Source organism: Podarcis filfolensis (assembly GCF_964270895.1).
Source record: "Podarcis filfolensis genome assembly, chromosome: 3".
NCBI lineage: Eukaryota > Metazoa > Chordata > Lepidosauria > Squamata > Lacertidae > Podarcis > Podarcis filfolensis.
The window spans coordinates 30,807,369-30,826,868 of NC_139606.1; the positions used below are offsets into that span (position 1 = coordinate 30,807,369).

A 19,500-nucleotide genomic window follows, 5' to 3' on the forward strand; every position below is an offset into this window, starting at 1 on the left:
ACGAAAATGCCCTACTCAAACTAGAGCTCTAAATGTAACCAACAAATATTGTAGGTCATATCTCTCTCACATAATTGCCTTGTCACTCCAAGGTAGCAACTCACAATGTGCTATCTCTGCAGTTCACTCAGGGTACAAAGATAAGGCAATTTACTTTGATTCCACAGAAATTGCATAGTGTTAATATGCTACTATGAAGCATATTTAAAATGCAAAACCATGTTAAGTAATAAGAAAACTACCCTCATGGTGGCAAACCTACTAATTTCCATTGGGGAAATATGATATTTACACCTCAGTGAGATGGCTACAAACCCCTAGAAAAATGCCTATGCTACACTTAATGAATGGAATAATAACAATGGCAATGCAGTACATACCGAAAAATATTGTTCTGCTTCAAGTTGATCCTGAAGCTCTTTCATCTGTGCATCCGCATCTTGACGTTCCCTGTTAGAATAACATGTACTTATTTTTAAAATAATATGGTTCTTCTGATTAACGGCGCTCGCACACATGATTAAATTGGATTTTCTACTGCCAGACTGTTCGCCTTTCCTTGTAGTCCAGAATGACAGCAGGGCAGAAGAGAACTGTTAAGAAATCCTGTTTATTTGAATTCAGCTTTAATGATCATTCTGTAATGTGCACTACAACGTATCTGATGTGAGAAGCTTTCTGTCTTATCTACTGAAAGTTGATTTAGTTTTCTTCAGGTTAAGAACAGTTTCAGGTTAAGAACAGACCTCCAGAACAAGTTAAGTTCTTAACCCGAGGTACCACTGTATATATAATACAAGCCAGTAGAAAGCTTGTGTGTACCTTGGATACAGTGTATCCAAAATTGCTCCAAAGGGCATCAAAATTCCCTGGCACTAGTGCACACTCCACCTCAGGTTGGAGGCCATCTTAAATTTGCCTAGCAGCGCTTTTCTACAATTATCTCACTCGCTAATAAAAATACCTAGAAGCAGGAAGAAGCTGGCAGGGAGAAGCAGAAGGGACTAGAGCACAAACCCTGTAGCAAATATCCTTCTCTCAAGAATGAGCTCACTATGAAAAGGTGAAGAGTTCGCAGCAGCTCACCTGTCACTATGGTAATCAGGCCTACCTTCATTTCTTTCTGAAGCCTTTCATCTTTTCCAGAACATTAGAAAATTTATAATTAAAAATAAATTAATTTTCCTTTAGAATGGACAAAATGTTTAAGGCAAGGTGTCCATATATTTATTCCCCCAACATAACTTCCTAAAACTGTTAACAGGAAGATTTTAATGGAAGACTATGTACAGAATTAGCTTATTAGAATTCTTGTACATTGAAGGCTAGCAAGTTCTGAGCTGTACCTTGGGAATACAACTCTCAAACACAAGCGAGATGCATTTCTGCCTCTTGGAAGGCCCTGCCATTGTCACAAGAGAAGCAAGGATTCGGTGCCTTATTTGCTTGTGGCCATCCTCTTGTTGGCAGATCAGCAGAATATAAGTTGTTAGTATTTAAAGTAACAATAACAAGTTAATAGAACATGTACTCATTTAAAGATACAGTACTATTTTAAAGTAATCTGATAAGCCTGTGCCTTTAATGATATTGTAATAACTTAAATACCTTTATTAAATATCTGTATCTGAAGTGGCTTTGTACCACACCTTTACCCCACAGTAACCAGGTGATTAAATTAAAGAGGAGAGATAAAGTGGTACCTCTGGATGCGAATGGGATCCGTTCTGGAGCCCCGTTCGCAACCTGAGCAGAACACAACCCGCATCTGCACGTGAGAAGGTCGCGATTCGCCATTCTGTTCGTGTATGTGACGTCATTTTGAGCGTCTGCGCATGCGCAAGCAGCAAAACCCGGAAGTAACCCGTTCCATTACTTCCTGGTTGCTGCGGGACGCAACCTGAAAAGATTTAACCTGAAGCGTCTTTAACCCGAGGTATGACTGTATGCAAGACTGAATGGTGCAGCGCAGCAGGTTAAGAAGTACCACTGGAGTGGGAGTTGAGTTTTATTATTATAAATACTCTCCCACAAGGACCTTGCTCTATTTCATAAACAATATATCAGGGAGATTATGCCCCATTCATATGCACCCACAGCAGTGTGGCCACTACTGACAACTGCTTTGACAAGGTAAGATCTCCATACTGAAGTGGTTTCTACAGCAACTAAGCTGCTGCATGTACATTCAAAATGGAGAATAAATGAAATGGGGAAAATCTGAATACTAATGCATGTTCTGGTACTTCTTAATCTTTCAGGGTGACCTGAAGAACAGCAAGATTACCTGCCTCCTTGTATCCTCAATTCTTTACCAGCCCTTTGTCAGTTTAGAATCAAGTCTTTGTTACACATTTGATCATGTTATGTGTGGCCCCAAACTCTCCAGTTTAGCCATGTTCATGAAAGTTGTGAATCCTCAGCAACTACAATGGAACAGATCACTAAGATCATCAAGAGGATGACTGTTAGTTGCCTCCCGTGTTTCAGAGGTCTGACTGGTCTCAACTAGAAGTTGGCAGCCATCATTGCTTCTGCAGTTCAGGCATCTCCTGAATGCATTTTTAAGCCACCAAGCCTATGAACCAGCTTAATTTTTCTTCTTTTTTTAATGGCATTTGAACCACCCTGATATTTCATATATTAGTATAGAAATACTCTTATAAATAACATTAAGTAAATATCTGTCTATCTACCTATCTATCTATCTATCTAAAGTGGAAAGAATAAACATTCCAATTGCAGAATTTGCTTACTTTCTAAGTTCATTATTTTGCTTCTCCAAGCTGAGTTTGATTTCCAACAGATGATTGTTTTCCTGCTTTAGTTGTTTTTCCGACATTTTCAGTGCATTGACATTCTGTGTTTGCATCTTCAAGTCATTTTGTGTCAAAGAACGCTTTTGTGTTTCCTGTTCTATTTTTAGTGTCAGGTTTTCAACCTACAAAACAAATGGATTCCTTTTATACATAAGTATGTTTTATGTACAAATATTCATAAAAGTAACAATACCACTTTAAGTGTGTGTTTGAAGGTAAAATGGGGACAAAGTCTGTCTTGCCAAAGCTACTTTGAAGAGCAGGTAAACATTCATTACATGTCACTAGCAGATATTTCTGCATCCACCATGGAAATCACTTTTTAAGACTGACTGAACACCGAAAGATTGAAGAAAAAGAAAATATATATAGCTCAAAACCTTTTCAGAGTAATAACGTCCGGAGAAGGAAGGTATCACCTCTAACACTCTCTCCACAACCAAAGGAAATTAGTTTTGAGAAAATCAACCACACTTAAAAGTTTTCAAAACATCTTGTACAGCCGTAACTTATATTATTAAAAATCATTAAAAGGTTGCTATCCTATGCACACATAACTAGAAATAAGCTCAACTAGACACAGTGGTACTTACTGATGATTAAACATGCATACAATTGGGGCTGTAAGACTACAATTTTAATCACATTCACACGGCAGTAAATTCTACAGGTGAATGGGACTTAACAACGAACACTCTTACTTGTGTCACTGTTTATACCAACACATCTTTACATGGGGTAAATGAGACTGCAATAAATGCCCCATATATATTTCAAGTAACCTACACAGGGGATTAAGAGGTAGATTCAGTACACTTGGTTTGGATAAGGCCAGTGCTTTTCCCCCGAAAAAAATGTTTAGGGGTACTCTCATTTTGACTCAAGAAAATCACCATTTTATAGTTCAAATTGGGAAAAATAAATACAGTAAATGAACAAAAGTATAAAGATTCATGTTTAGGGGTATGCGTACCCGTGTCCCCCCAGAAAAAAGCACTGGATAAGGCGCTTCTAAACATACACTGAGGTGTAAGCCTTCCCGCATCCCTGATTTTTAGTCTTCTCCCAATGCAGCACAACACCTACCCCAGCTTTTCCATGGAGTTCCCTGATCCTCAGGAATGGCTTCTCAGGGCACAATGTTTCATTGGGCAGGAGAGCCAAAGTGAGGGCATATAACGCTGCATGTTAATTATTTGAGTTTAAGCAAGCTATTTGGTTACTATACCTCATCTCACACTTGTTTGTGATAAAGAACTAAGGTAAAGAAGCTAAACAGAAACTTGGTACAAAATACCACTGATGGGTGGGGGAGCCTTATGTAGACCTAACCAGGAACAACACTTAAATATATTGCAAATTTCCTCTTTAATACTTACGTTCTCACTTAATCTATCCTTTTCCTTTAGCAACTCATTTATTTTCTGTTGCGACTGCTTCAAGTCACAATCCAACATGGAGCACCGCTTCTCTACTTCTAATAAGCAGTTTTCCACTTTTAATTTTAAAACTCTTTCTTCCGAAAGCTTCTTTTCCATTTCTGTGAAGCAAAAGAGAAACAAATGTATCACCGCCATTTAATGTAAGAAAGTTAATATACAGCTTGACATTGAAAATACAGCCGACAGTGAAGGACCAGCATAACTGGAATCCTCTAAATTAGACCCCAAAAAAAACACAACAGCTCTGAAGAGCCTATTTGTCAAACACTTTTCAGTTCTACCCAGCCAGCTTGAACAAGAAATTTAAGTTACATAAGCAGATCTCCTCAGCTTCAATTTACTGTCAAATTTCTGCTTCCTACTCAAAGACACGTTCATTTACTGTCTACCCATATTCACTTTTGTGAAAGTGAGATAGACTTTTTGATGCATGACTGCCACCAGTTTTATCTATCTTTTATCTTTGACTAGACAGTTCTGGAAACTTCTGTACATTCCAGTAAAACATCAAATAAATTCATTAGCATTGTTAAGAGCATGAGATTTATTTCTAGCAAAATTTACATGCAAAAAAGTTTTTCCTTTCTTTCCCAAGCTATTCAATTCCTGTCTTAAAAAGTGGCAAGATGACCTAAATTATCTGGGTACGACTGACCTCAATTCTGTCAAAACCGTTTTTAATGCCATCCTTGCTCATTCTTTTGTTGTTATTGTCGTTGTTGACAAAACATAAAACGTCAGACGCATTCAGAGGCACCATTATGCAATTTGTAAGACCCATAACAGCAAATTCTGTGATTGCCTGTTCAGAATTTAAGTCCCATTGGGTCGAATCTGACCAAGTCACTGCATGAGCAAATTACGTCTGCTTGTGCCACAGAACTTCCCTCCCGCTTCTCCACCCACACCTACCTATCTGCCCCAGAGGGTTGGAGGAATCCAGAGAGGAAGTTCTATTGTGCAGGCGTTAGCTGTCCCACGCACACAATGATTTCACGGGATACAACCCGTTGGGATCAATGGAGGTTAGTCTCAGGGATGTGATCACAGAAGTGCACACTAAGACGTATGGATTGCTGAACATATGCACAGTGGTACCTCCAGTTATGAACTTAATTCGTTCCGGAGGTCCGTTCTTAACCCGGAACCGTTGTTAACCCGAGGCACACTTTCGTTAATGGGACCTTCTGCTGCTGCCGCGCCGCAGGCGTGCGACTTCCGCTCGCATCCCGGGGCAAAGTTTGCAACCAGGAGCACCTACTTCCAGGTTAGCAGAGCTCACTACCCGAAGGGTTCGTAAGAAGGACGGTACGTAACCTGAAGTTCCACTGTAAATATGACAGCCACAGTGCCCATGTTGTCCCTGCCTCTGACCAAACCCCCATCACCAAATAGAGTTCTGAAGCTAAACTGTCTTGGTTTATACTATGCCAACAAAACTAACTTGTGCTAATAAAGTTTTAAATTCAGATTAGCCATTGTGGATGGTGGCTAGAGAATTGGACTTATACGGGAAAAATCCAGTTCCATCTCCACTCAAGTATGAAGCTGGCTGGGTAATTATCTCTCACTCTAAGCCACAGTACAGAATTACTGTGAGGCGAAAATGCTGCTGTGATTTCCTTGAAGAAAGGATGTGATATGAATATAATAAATAAATGAAGTTATGAGTGTGTGACATTAAATGCTTACCTTTCATGGCTTCAGATTTGGCTTCCTCAATGGACTTATAGCTATTATTTTTGTCTGCTAGTCGGGCTTTAGTTGCCTTATGTTCATTTTCTTCCTGCTCCAAGTTCTGCTGCATGACCTTAAGCTTGTACGTCATATCTATCTCCATGTTGCTCTTCTCCTGTTAAGTAAACACACAAAAATGTAATTGCTTGACTATAATCCCACTAGTGCCATAAACCAAAAATATGCAATCTGATTGGAATGCCTGTTCAGTCATTACAAGAAAAATATAAGCTTCGATTCACATTTCTGACTTTGTCTTGGTCTTCGCCCAATAAAAGACTAACCTTATGGCACACATTCATTTGGAAACAGGATGTTTATTAGAAGTGCTGTACATCACCCACCCCATCACAGACCAATAGAAACTAGTGTTGCAGCATGAGGAAGATCTTTTGAGATAAAAACTTTCTGATTCTTCAGCATCACTAACTGGCTAGCAAGATTAGCTGACATTCTTGGAACAGAAGCAACATGACAATCTCAACACTCTTCAAACATCCCCAACTCCATATCCCCCATTCCCTCCATTTCTCAGCTTTACATAAAATATATCACAGCTGCCCTAACCTAAAGTTATCATCAACTATTACCACTAGAAGACAAAAGCTGCAAGAGATGGTCCTTAGTAATTGCTTCAGACTTAAAGCCAGCATAGAGGTCACAAACTAAACAGGATATGGTGAAAACAGGGCATGATACATTCACAGAAAAACACTGCCCCACTCTCACTGGGGAAACCCAGCCAGATGGGCGGGTTATAAAGAATGAATTATTACTATTATTACTACTATTGCTGCTGCTGCTATAAAAGGAATTATGAAGATCAGAATGCCACAAGTACTATATTTGCTGCATTAAATCAATAAACAACATTCAAATATCTGAGTTGTTTACCTTTTCCAGATCTGTGAATCTGTCTTGTAATTGTCTTTTCTCAGTCTCCATTTTAGTTAATATAGTCTTTCCATTTTTTACTTCTTCCTCCAAACTAGATACTCGGCCTAAAAAATGTTGGAAGAGGTCAACAAGAAAAAGAACGTTAGCCATGTGTGGCATTAAAATGCAAGGTTTTATGAACTGTGATTTAAACAAGAAAATCTATCTTCCAGATGCTTTGATGGTGTCAGAATAATTAACAAGAAAATGTTACCACTTCTTCATCAATTAAATGGAGGGACAATAGTAATTTTTACTGAGCATGTCAATGAAACCCGAATTAAAACAAGGGCAGTTATGCAACACTGAATATTTCTAGCACACTGGTTCTCATACCCTGTAGATCACTGATAATCTCCGAGCCATGTGTTCGGTCTCTTCTTTCAGATTCTAGAGCTGACTGGAGATTGAGGAAGTCCTTCTCAAGTCTCAGCTTAGTATTCTCCAGCACACAGTTCTTATCCTGCAAATCTCTGTTATTAGCTTCCAGCTGCTGAATCTGCTTTGTACTTTCGGTCTGGTTTTTTCTCAGCCTGGCTGCTGTGTCAGACTCCGTGCGTAGCAAAGCATTGGCTTCATCCAGCTATTGAACCATGAAGAAATTTCAGAGTTAATTCACCAACCATAAACGGTCAGCTTTTAAGCATGTTCAAGATGCAGTATTACTGCAGCAAAGCATTTCATCATCAATTTTTTAAAAAAATAAATATGACAATTATTAATTAATCCCTCAGATTTTGGGCTTAACTTACAAATAGAAATGTAATTTACCTGTCTTTGTAGTTGAATGATTTTTTCATTGGATATTTGAGAGTTCTGATTCCTCTTTTTCAAATCTTCAAGTTGATCCTTTAAACTGTTAACTGTAATAAAGACAGTAAGTAAGTTAAACACAAAACCCTTTTACAAATTCCAAGCACCAATAACACAGTGTTGTTCAACACTGTTCAGCAATGACTCTTCAAGATTCTGGTTCACATACCATCATTTTCTAGATTACGTTTTTTATCTGCCTCATGTTCTGCTTTCCGCTGATATTCTGCATTCTTGTGTTGGAGAAGAGCTCTCTCTCTTTCCAACTGTCTTAAGGCAGATTCTAGGTTTTTTCTTGAGGTTACCTGGTAAGAATAGATGGAATATTTCTCTTTTAAGAAATTGGCTGAAGGATGAAGGCACTTTTCTGAAGTTACAACACAGAGCCTATCAAATCTAATTAATGCTCTAACAACTCAAAATGTTTCTCATTTGGCTACAGTAAATATGCTACATAATGTTCAGCAGATGGGCACACAAATTCACTAACAACCACAAAATTTCCAAACAGCAAAACAGTCATGCAGTTTTGGATCTACAGTGTGGATCCAAAGGCCCTTCAGGCAATCAGAAGGGAACTATCCACAGTAGCCTCTACTGTGGATGGATGTAGCCTCTACATCCATACCATTTCATGGATGGCACAGTGAGCTAAAATGGGGGAAAGGGACTGGGAAAGCCCAACTCTACTGTTACAACTCCATGCTTCAAAACTCTAGTACAAAGTCCCTAAGGAGTCCAAATTTAAAATGCAATTCATATCATATTGAAACCAGCAACAAAATTCCCAAGTCTCATGGATACAAATTAAGGTTTGGTATAGGCCCCTTTATACATGAATTAGATATAACTGATTACCAGAAATTAAGAGCTACACTGCGGGTCACATTACTTCTTCAGTACCCCCATTCCCCAATGTCCACACATTAAGCATAGATTTCTGCAAGCTGGTGGAAATACACATCCTCCAGGAATAAATGGATACTCCTCTGAGACTGGAGATAATATTTATACTGGTTGAATGCACATCCACTCCAAATGAATTGTGATTTCAGACCTCCCCAAAATGCGTATCAGACTCTGAGAAGCACCAAAATGGACTTGTGTGTTGTACTGGCAAGGCTGTTGGGTTCATATGTTGGAAACGTGAGTTCAAACTCCCACTCAGCCATGAAGCTCCGTAAAAGGCCTTAGGGAAAACACTCTTCTTTCAGTATAAGTAACCTCAAAGGTAAGGCATGAAAACCCCATGTAAGCTGCACTAAGTTCCTTAGAGGAAGTGTAAGATATAAATATAGTGAACACAAAAAGCACAACTCTATTCATATCCTCTGGAAACTATTTGCAATGTAATACAAAAACTGATTACATATTAAACCGCTTATTAATATAGCATATGGGTGCGAGAAATGTTATCTCCTATTTTATTCTACTAAATACTGTTGGGGTAGCAACTGCCACCTCTATAGCACAATTCCACTAATTTGTTCAATGGAATACCTTCATCACCTAACATAAAAGATTGGCTAAAACATTCAGAGACACAATGGAAAAATATAAAATAGACAATACTTTACCTCCTCATCCAATTCCTTCATTATCTTCTCTACACGATTAGTAATAGCTCTGGGAAAGTGTTAAAATAAATATTAAGTGGAAAGCACAGAATAATTGACATGAAACAGAATAATTTCCCATTTGCTACTGTAAATCTTCTATATAGGAAAGGTATTCCACCAGTGAGATTGTATGTAACTTAACAGCAACCAGCAAAGTCAAAATTATATATTCTCCTGGTGCCTCCAAAATTTCACATTGACCTGCTTCATTTACAAGGTTAAGCCATGATTTATTAAACCATGGTTTTATTGCCTGAGCCCTGGCCAGTGGTTTAACTATGGTTTGCTTATTGATAACAAATCATACTGAAGTTTTTGCTTCTTATTAGCTTATGTATCTTGGTTTCTTTTAACTATGCCTAGGTGCTACATGCAAATCTTTCCTTAACCATGGTTTGTTTGTCCATCCTATTCCAGTCTTTTGCCAAAGACAAAGGCATAAGGAGGTAGACTGTGGAACATTTCATTTGTTAAAACAAACCATGGCATAGTATTATATGTGGATGATGCCACTAGATTAATAAACTATGGGACATGGTAGTCATGCAAAAACTAACCAGGCAAGGTCAGGTAGCAAGAGGCCTACAAAATAACAGCTGCTTTTTGGTATACGTTTATACAACCATTCAGCCAGAACTATATAAATGAACATGTGTTATAAAACAAAGTGGGGGAAAGACCAAAAAGAACCAATGCATGGTGTGATTCATTTTGTTAGTTTTTTTGTTAAATTGAAAGGATTAGGGTGGCTAGCTGTTGATATGGAAGGCAACCACAGCCCTCACCCTGCCCCCGCAAACAGGGATCTGCTGGGCCCTATGGGAATCCTGCACCCTGCAAGCGAACTGAGCCCTCAGAAATACCAAAGTACCAGGATAAATTAAATGTGTTAGATACAGACTGCTTTTTGATATTATGGTTCTTTATACAAATAATACTCTTCAAACTGATTTCCCATTAACATTTTTGAAGACCATATTTCTGCATAAAACGGGGTGGGATTCTACCTGTATTTCTGCTCAAGTTCATCTTTGGCTTGTATTTCATTACGAATTCGATCTTCCAATTTGTTTACTTTTTCCTGAAATTGTGCAAACTGAAAGGAAAAAAACCCTGGTCTTTAAATGTACACAACTTGAAAAAATAGCTCACGTAAGTAAATATTGAAAGCACCATCGGCCATTTGATTGGACACCAGTTGTTTATTTACTGTGACATACCCACAGCTGGAACTAAACTGTGATTATGAAGATACTCAGTAGTTCATGGAAATATCTAGAGAGCCGCTCTTCATTATGGGAAAAGTAAATTCAACTATCTGTGATGCATTTAATAAAACAAAATCTACAGAAACCTCATAATCGTGATCTTAACACACCCTCCTATCTTACACTGCACATTTCAAAATCTAACTTCAGCAATTGCAAATTTCACAAATATTGTAAGTTGCCATAACAATTTCCAACATGTGAAGTTTCATATTCTAGATGTAAAAACTGCAGCCCATAGGTAAACTGTGCAAATTCAAATTAGCTCATCACAGTCCACACTTTTAGGATTTTCTCTGTAGCTGAAGTTCTGGACTGCCCAACTTACTGGGAAGTGGGGGTAGACACCCTCCAAGTTTTCGAAGTGCCCTGTAAGTGTAAACATATTCTCTATAGTCTTATGTCTACAAACAAAGGCTGCTAAGTGGCACCCAGGATACCCATGGCAAGGGAAAATAACCATCTATCACAGTTATTTTCATGCACTCACATTTTTAAAAAATCAAATAAAAATGACTGGCCATTCACAGAACATTTCTTATCTAATGGGGCTCCCTTCACCATGGACATATGAAATAAATTTATTCTCATCTGTAGCCGACTAACTGGATAATTAATGACACATTCAATCAATGATAGCTACTGCCTAAAAAACTATAACTTTTTTTGAAATATTACCTATTGAAAGAAAAACAATTTAAAATAATGTACTTACCTCTTCACTGTCCTGTAAAAACAAACAAAAAAAATCCAATATAGCTTTTTTAAAAAACAAGCCTCTCCCGTCTGTATTTTCCAACAGTCTCTAAAGCTTCACTATCTTCATTTTAAATAGTTACTTTAATTTTCCTTTTAACAACTCTTGCTTTAAAGCATAAACCATGTATTTTAGTCAACTGCTCTTTTCACAAAAGCAAGACTACTCACAAGTAGTTTCAGATGTGTGCAATTAACGCTAACTACTGAAAAGCAAGTCTACATCGCAAGTATTATTTATCATGCATAACAAACACTTTACATATGTTTAGCCCTTATTAAAAAGAAGAGTACTTGCCTCATTTTTCTTTGCCTCTTTTTTCCTTGCCCCATTGTTCTTGCAGGGTTCAACTTCCCTACAGAGCTCAGAAAAGTCACTTAGCAACCTGTTGAAAACAACTCAAGTTTTCAAAAACTCCACAACTATGCCAATCAACTCATTTTAATCAATTCTCTCAAGTCTTAATCCCCACTAGACTGCTCTCAGAATGAAGGCAGCTTTATTCAGCACCACTTCTCTTCCTTTTAATTTTAATTGACTCAAAGGCGGAAAAGATGGGGTGCTTTTCTCAAACCCATACAAATGTTCTAATTTTTCAAGTACCTATGCAAGTTAAATATATTTATGTGCAGTAATATATTGGTATGCAGAAACTTATTGCAATACCCTAAGATTATTCAGATTCTGCATGTACTGTTTGCTGCCTACCCACCCTGCAAAGAGCCTGTGCTGAATACAGTATTGATGGATACTAGAAAATGCACAGTACAATGCTTAACTTTGAAAACGAATTAAACAATTCTATTATGAAAAGAAGCAAGCATTATTGTTATGTATATCATTAAAAGCATATTACATACAGGTTCTCTCTAAAGTAAGTAAATCCTATGAAAGGCAACTGGTTTCCAACAAAGGCTTTGGGGACTGGAAAGGTTTCAACATCCCCTTTGTCATCTTCGATATCGTCAAAATTGCTGCTGTCTATGTCACTACTCAGCTCAGGTACAACCGGTGCTGCAGCTTAAAAAAAAAGGAAAATAGTTATTTAAATCAAAATTCTTTTTTTCCACTTCCACAAAAGCAATTTGCATGGTATAATTTACTAGCTATCTTCTGCAATGAGCCAGGGTCTTGAAAAGCCCTGTTTTACAAGTCTTGAGAAACAAAAACACAGAAGCTTAGCTTCTGAGAACTGCAAGTGAAAGGGAACTGCCTCTTTGCTAAAGCTTCTCTGGAAGGCTGGGGGATGCTCCTGAACAGCGTGAGCTGGGGCATTACCCAAAGATGAGAAGTAGCTTGCAAAAGCAGAGCTGCAGGAAGGCTTTTCAGGAAGTGCAGGGGACTGCTTGAAAGGGCAGAGAAAGAGATTCTCTTTTGTGAGCTTCATTCTGCTCCCCGTACTTAGGATCCAAGCTAGGGAGTTTGGTGGACAACAACGCAGAGTTGCACTGATGTTTTTTAATAAGCTGGTTGTTTATAAATAAGTAATATCCCAAATAAGAATTTTCAAGAATATTTTCCCAACCGCAGAAAGATTTTTCTCAGATGGAAGCAGAACCAGAGCCATTATTTATACATTTCTATTGAACCAAAACATAATTCAGGCTGCATATTTAGAGTAGTTTGACTAAACAAGCATGATGTGATAGGTGTTAGCAAAACAGAATGAAATTTTTACCCATTCACACTCAATAAAGTAGTGCAGTTGAAAAAAAATTAACTATTGTAAAAGCCTAGACACTTACAGAAAAATGTAACTTACAAATATAAATGCCCATAGAAACCATTTTAGAACCCCTGCATTTTAAATTCGACACTAACCCAAAGTAAGTTTTTTTAAGTAAGAAAGAACATATTTTTCATATTTTAAAAATGATACTTACTGTCTCGAATATTATCCCAATCCCATTGGTCATGCTTAAAGAACGGATGAGATTTAATTTCCTCTACTCCACTCCTTCCAAGACGTACCTCCCTAAACATAGCAATTAAATCAATTCTTGTATTATCATCGATAATTACAAGCTAAAAAATACATTAAGTGCCAAAGATACCTAAACATTCTTGGCATTTCCTCCCATTATAATTAAATGCAATTTGAATCCTCCCATTTTGTAAGCTGTTAGGTTTCTCAGCACTCTCAACATATGCAGAATGAAATGGTTAGAAATCTCAGCCTGCCATGTGTGGAATAAAACATATTTCCAACTGGACTGTGTAGAAAAGGAATGCAGGAAAAAGTTCTTTAAAAAAAAAAAAAGCAAACCTACGAAGTTTGCCAAACCACTGTACAAACATTTGGACGTAAATGACGGAAGACCTGGTTTCCAAACACAGAACAGTTATTCAAACCCTGCTGAAATGAATATTTCAAAAACTGTATCCTTTGCCTCCAATTTAAAAACACCCGCACACATATGCACATTTTTTCCTAAAATGTATAATGAAGCCACTATATACAAAGCAAACTCATTTCTTTTCAAAACAATTTTTGTGTTGTTAAAGGCTCACGTAAGAACATACTTTCGTACGAGAACTAATAAGGCACAGGATAGATACTTGCCCCTTGTCACTTTAAGTGCTTCAGTGGCAATTGTATATATAATAAGATGCTCTGTTTTAAATAAATACACTGAGCACCATGTTTAATATGAACAGGGAAGCACACACAAAAATTGGGGTGGAGGAGAAAAGAAAGCCAGAGTATTCTTAAATAATCCAAAAGCTCTTCTTATATGCCGTATTTTTCGCCCTATAGGACACACTTTTCCCCCTCCAAAAATGAAGGGGAAATGTGTGTGCGTCCTATGGGGCGAATGCAGGCTTTCGCTGAAGCCTGGAGAGCGAGAGGGGTCGGTGCGCATGGACCCCTCTCGCTCTCCAGGCTTCAGGAAGCTATCCGCAAGCCTTGGGAGCTCCGCGGGAGTTCCCGTCAGGCTCCCCAGGCTTGCGGATAGCAGCCTGCATCCTGAAGCCTGGGGTGCGTTGCACAGCGCGCCCTGGGCTTCGTGCAGATATCGGGCAGCCCCACAAGCTCAGGGGACAGCGGGGAGGCGGAGCGCTGCCATCCCGCTATTCCCCGACAAGCTTCTCCCCACCGCCAGCCCCACAAGCTCGGGGGACAGCGGGGCAAGCCGCTGCCCCACGGAGGCTAGGGAGGCTGTCCCTGAAGGCAGAAGAGGGAGACGGAGCGCTCAGTCTCCCTCTTCTAGCTTGGAGATGGCTGCGCAAAGCCTCTGCAGGGCAGCGGGGTGCTTTTTTTCTCCTCTAAAAACTACGGTAGGTGCGTTTTTTAAAGCTCAGGCTTCCCCTGCCCCAGCCCCGCGGCTGGGGGGGGGGGAATAAATCCCCCCCTTGATTTCTCCCCAAAAAAACCAGGTGCGCCCTATGGGCCGGTGCGCCCTATGGGGCGAAAAATACTGTATATCCTTTCCCAATCTTTGGCTTTTCCTTGCATTTAAAGCAGGGGGGAAACTAATGTACCCCCACCCACCCAAATCCTCTTGAGCTGCCTGCGTGATTACTCAGTAGATGGAATCCTTTTTGGAATACTGCTGAGGCCAATAGACAGATATTTATTTCTCTTCTATTTCATTTTGTGTTTTTTTTGTGTTTTGTTTTTTACATCTCTTACGATTTAAGCGAATTACAAGGTGCAAATAATTAAATTTAATATTGACTTGACTGTCAAGAATAGTCCAGAAGAGGGCAACAGAAAGTGAGTTTGTTTGGTTTTCAAATTTTGCATCTTGGTCTGCTTCTGCATGAATGCCTAATAATGCAAACTGGTTGGCCAGAAGGGGAAAGGGAAACTAACTTTCCCAACAGGGGAAAGAAAGCCATAAAGAACAGCCACAGTGATCTCCTCCTGACCCTCCCCTAATTTAACAGGCCACAGAAAGCAGCTGTGGCCAAGGTATGGTGGGCTGATCTGATCAGCCTTCAGCAAATAATGCTTAGGGAACTGTAGAATCAGAGTAATAAGAGAAGCCAAAGGTCACCTAGTCCAACTCCCTGCCGATTCAGGAAATTTATGACTACAGCTTTCCTAGCCAGCCAGCCTCTGCTTAAAAATTTCACATGTAGTACAGTCCACCACCTTCTGAGATAAACAGTGGGACAGAATAATACCTCATACAATCAAGAAATTCTTCATCATGTTGAGTCTAAATCCTTTTTCTTATAGAGTTGCATCCCATGTCTTTGGTCCTAATCCCTGGGAGCAACCGAAAACAAACCCAAGCCAAGCTATCGCCTTCTCCAACCCCCTGCAAAAGCCAGGCAATGTGATGGAGAACGGCAGAGATTATGGCACAAATTTGTTTTCTGTTAGAAAGTGGGGGGTAGCTTACTATACTCACCTGAATGCTGCTACCAAACCTAGTTTAAGGACTTTACTCCCAACACTATGCCACCCATTTCTTTAAATAAGCAAATGAAGGAGGGAAGAACAGATATTCCTCCCTCTCCCCAGCCCTTGAGAGATATGGGGAAGGGATGTGTGGATTCCACTGATCTGTCCCTTTCAAAAGGAAGGGGGGCAAGAGAATTATGATCATGGGGTGTAGGGGAGATATAAGATGCTCAGTAACCCCAATACAATTTCTCAGAGCTTGTATGTGTATGCTAGGCAATAGGTGACTTGCTAAGGTCAAGGATACAGAACATGCTCCCACACTTCACAAAATGTCAAAGATTTCTTCTCTTCAAGGGACAGCAGCGTTCGAAACTCCCATTGTTCTAGGTGCATCTTGTGACAGGGAATTTCATTAGTGCGAGCAGTTTATGAGCTCTGGGCACAGTACTGCATCTAAGATTTCAGTTAAAAACTTCAGTGGAAGGAAAGAGGACCTTTTTCTGCCTCCCCACTTCCAGCTGCTTTCTTAAGACTGGAGAAGAAACACTCCTAGGAATATTAGGGCGGTGGGCAGGGGAAGGACTAGACCATGTGAAAAATGAACATAATATTCAAGCTGTAGTTCATTCATTTTCGGCTTTGTATTCTTGTTATAAAAAAGTGTGCCTAGACACTCTGTTGTTGCACCCATAACCTAGGTTTAAGGTGCCATTTAGCTCCTAGTTTTCATATCTCTGTTTCTAACACTGAGGGACAGAGAAACCTTCAATATAACTGACCAAGAAAAGTCATGAGCTCTATCTGCTATACATCAGTGGTCAATGCTGAGGGTGAAAGGAGAACAGTCCTGAAAAGGAAGGAACATTCTAGCCCTGTAAGAACCAAAAAAGCAGGGAAGCACTTGCAACCCATCTGTCTTTAAACTATCTGAATCCCATGCAGGTCTTTCAGACAGGAAGGCCCTCTATTGAAGAGCAGCTTTATGTTTATGATTCATTTAATGCTCTATGTATATGGTAAAGGATAATGGACCCCTGAACAGTTAAGCCCAGTCGACTTTTGACTATGGGGTGTGGCACTCATCTCCGCATTCATGCTGAAGGAAATGCATTTGTTTGCAGACAGCTTTTCCAGGTCGTGAAGCCAGCATGACTAAACTGCTTCTGGTGCAACAGGACACTGTGACAGAAGATGAGAGCATGAAAACGTCGTTTACATCCCTGCCACGGGAATATGTATGTATATGATTTATGATTATCTCCTCACTCAAAATTTGGCTATGGAAGTTGAATATAGTAAGTGCTGCTTGAACTTCAGAAATTTTTGTTTTTAACATTTTAGTCTGACTTTGTGTGAGGCATGAAATCAGATTGGTTGCACTCACTGTACTGGACCTCAACAAAATTCTCCTGAAAACATATTCTGTTACAGTAATTTAGGGAAAGGATTTTATGGCGAGAAAAATCAATGTTTACATACCTGTCTGTTAAAAAGGCACAAATAAGGTCCTTTGCTTGCTTTGAGATTTCAACATCTTCTGGGAAATGTAATGAATTCTTGTGATCCATTATTTTACTATATGTTCCCACCAATGAATCAGCATAAAATGGAGTATCTCCTGAAATTAAATATGCATAAACATTAGCTAATCCAAGTTGATTACTAAAGGCAAAAACAGTTAAATAAAAATAACTTGAGACAAAAACAGAGACTCCTATGTACAAAGGTTCAAAACAAACACCTACAGCCACACTAAAACTATGGTTTAGAATTATAGGCTCATGTGCTCCAACCCTCCCCACACAAGAGGAGACTGCTTTTGCTTTTAAATGAAGCAGAGTTCCCTGTCAAAGTCTGAAATCAGAACAACTCTGTATACTCTTTTGTTAGTTCAAACAAGCCAAACTCAACCTATGACATATGATACTGGCTTGTTCACCAACCATAACTTCCCTGAGTTTGGGCACAAGAAGGAACCCTGATTAATGTAAAAGCAGAAAATGTGATTCTATTTTTGTTCTCACAGCTGCAGAAAAGAAGGGGAGGGGAGGGAGAAGAGTAAGTTCAAGGTTCATGCAATGCTTTTGCATATAATGCTAACCATAATTTAGTGTTTTGTGCAAAGGAATGTTCTTATTTATTCCTGACAAGCACAAAATATATCGCCTGGTTCTACAGCTTTCTGTACATACAAAATATAAATACAAACTCAACACACCCAACACATAAAAAATTATATCAAGTATTTGATGGGTCTTTCTTCAATTGCACATAGAACTTAATTTTTGTTCTCAGAAACATGTGATTTTTGTTAGAGGTGGGCCTGCTATACAGAAATGGCTCCAGAGCATGTCCTTCACTGTAATTATGCTTCTTAACCCAAGGAAAGAATATATGTGGGGCATAGCTATGAATATTCCCATCATTCAATATCCCTCAAGAAATATAACAACCGGGATGGTAAATGGCTGACCATGTTACCACAACTGATTTGGGGAGCAGCATCACTTTCCATTGCAATAGCAGTTACAAAACTGGAAAGTTGGAAGCCAGGTAGTCTCCATAGCAACTCCCCATGTCTTCCATGGGAGGCCCACCTCATGTTGTGGGAACTCAGGCTCCGATATGAGAAGTGTAACCAGAACTAGATTCACTCAGGGGCCACCGAGCTCTTATTGAATCAATAACCTACATGGTGATGCACAAACTTTTGAAATCAAGGTACTAGAGGGAATACAAGAGGAAATCACTACTTACCAACTAGCATTTCATAGAGAAAAACTCCTACAGACCACCAGTCGCATTCTCTTCCATAATAACCATCACCACCTTGTGATTTTAATACTTCAGGTGATATGTAGTCTGGCGTTCCGACAGCTGTATCACAGCGCACCATCCCTGTCTACATAACCAGATAAAATGCAACAATTAAACAGAACAGCCGCTAGATTTAGGCAAGAATGCTAACTTAATCTATTTTTAAAATATTGTTCTTAAGTAGCTATGAATTTAAGGCTGCTAACTGCACTTACTCTACAACACTGTCATTACCCCTTTATAAGTTCTCTTATGAAATTCATGCCACAAGTATAAAGAAAGCTTGTTAAGGGAGCTGAAGGAGTTAATCTTGGAGCCAGACAAAGTAAGCAAAAGCTGGGAATGTATGTTATGTCCGATTCATGGGCACAGAACCTACTGGAAGTCTCTGCAATAAATTGCAAGAGAGATTTGGAGCTGGTCCTAAATCAGCAGAAGACAATATATAGGCACACCTCTGTTTAGACTGAATAACATAGTCCAGTTTTTATTGCTTTTTCTGTGCTCCAGCAAAGCAGGTCTTAGAAGTTCGCAAGATAAACTATGCAGCAAATACAGAACTTGAAAGCAAGCATGTATTTCTATATGATTTAATACTTCAGTAATATTTCTGTTCAATGCTACTGTAATGTAGTGGCTAAGAGCTTCAGTTGTGAACCAGATATCCTGGGTTTAGTTCTTACCTCTGCCATCAACTCAGCATCTCTCAGCTTCAGCCCCACATATGCAATGGGTATTTTTTTTAAATTACTAGCCCACCTTGGAAAGATTTTTCTAATATTTTCTGATAATAATATCTTCAAATACTAGAAACAAAGTGTTTTGGAACTGTGATATAAATTCTAATTAACAGCACTACAAGGTATTTGCATATTCATCAAAGTTAAACTTCATGGATCTTCCCCACTTCCAGTCTCCTTATGCTCTTTACCCCC

General features: G+C 39.0%; 1 protein-coding gene across 14 annotated transcripts in view; it reads right to left on the reverse strand.

Moving 5' to 3' along the window:
• Positions 1–19,500, reverse strand: part of ROCK2 (Rho associated coiled-coil containing protein kinase 2) — a 73,520-nt gene that overhangs the window by 17,250 nt on the left and 36,770 nt on the right. For 8 of the 14 annotated variants that reach the window (XM_083607045.1, XM_083607039.1, XM_083607041.1 and 5 more), the window contains 16 exons: positions 18,506–18,650; positions 17,228–17,366; positions 13,275–13,366; positions 12,252–12,411; positions 11,689–11,776; positions 11,350–11,361; positions 10,374–10,462; positions 9,325–9,373; positions 7,917–8,052; positions 7,706–7,797; positions 7,271–7,517; positions 6,893–6,999; positions 5,954–6,113; positions 4,199–4,359; positions 2,757–2,941; positions 381–450 (listed from right to left, as the gene is read on the reverse strand). In XM_083607045.1, coding sequence (XP_083463171.1) covers positions 381–450; positions 2,757–2,941; positions 4,199–4,359; positions 5,954–6,113; positions 6,893–6,999; positions 7,271–7,517; positions 7,706–7,797; positions 7,917–8,052; positions 9,325–9,373; positions 10,374–10,462; positions 11,350–11,361; positions 11,689–11,776; positions 12,252–12,411; positions 13,275–13,366; positions 17,228–17,366; positions 18,506–18,650 — 1,932 coding nt within the window. The remainder of the gene's footprint in view (positions 1–380; positions 451–2,756; positions 2,942–4,198; positions 4,360–5,953; positions 6,114–6,892; positions 7,000–7,270; positions 7,518–7,705; positions 7,798–7,916; positions 8,053–9,324; positions 9,374–10,373; positions 10,463–11,349; positions 11,362–11,688; positions 11,777–12,251; positions 12,412–13,274; positions 13,367–17,227; positions 17,367–18,505; positions 18,651–19,500) is intronic. The other 6 variants (XM_083607036.1, XM_083607040.1, XM_083607033.1 and 3 more) reach the window with 1 other exon arrangement.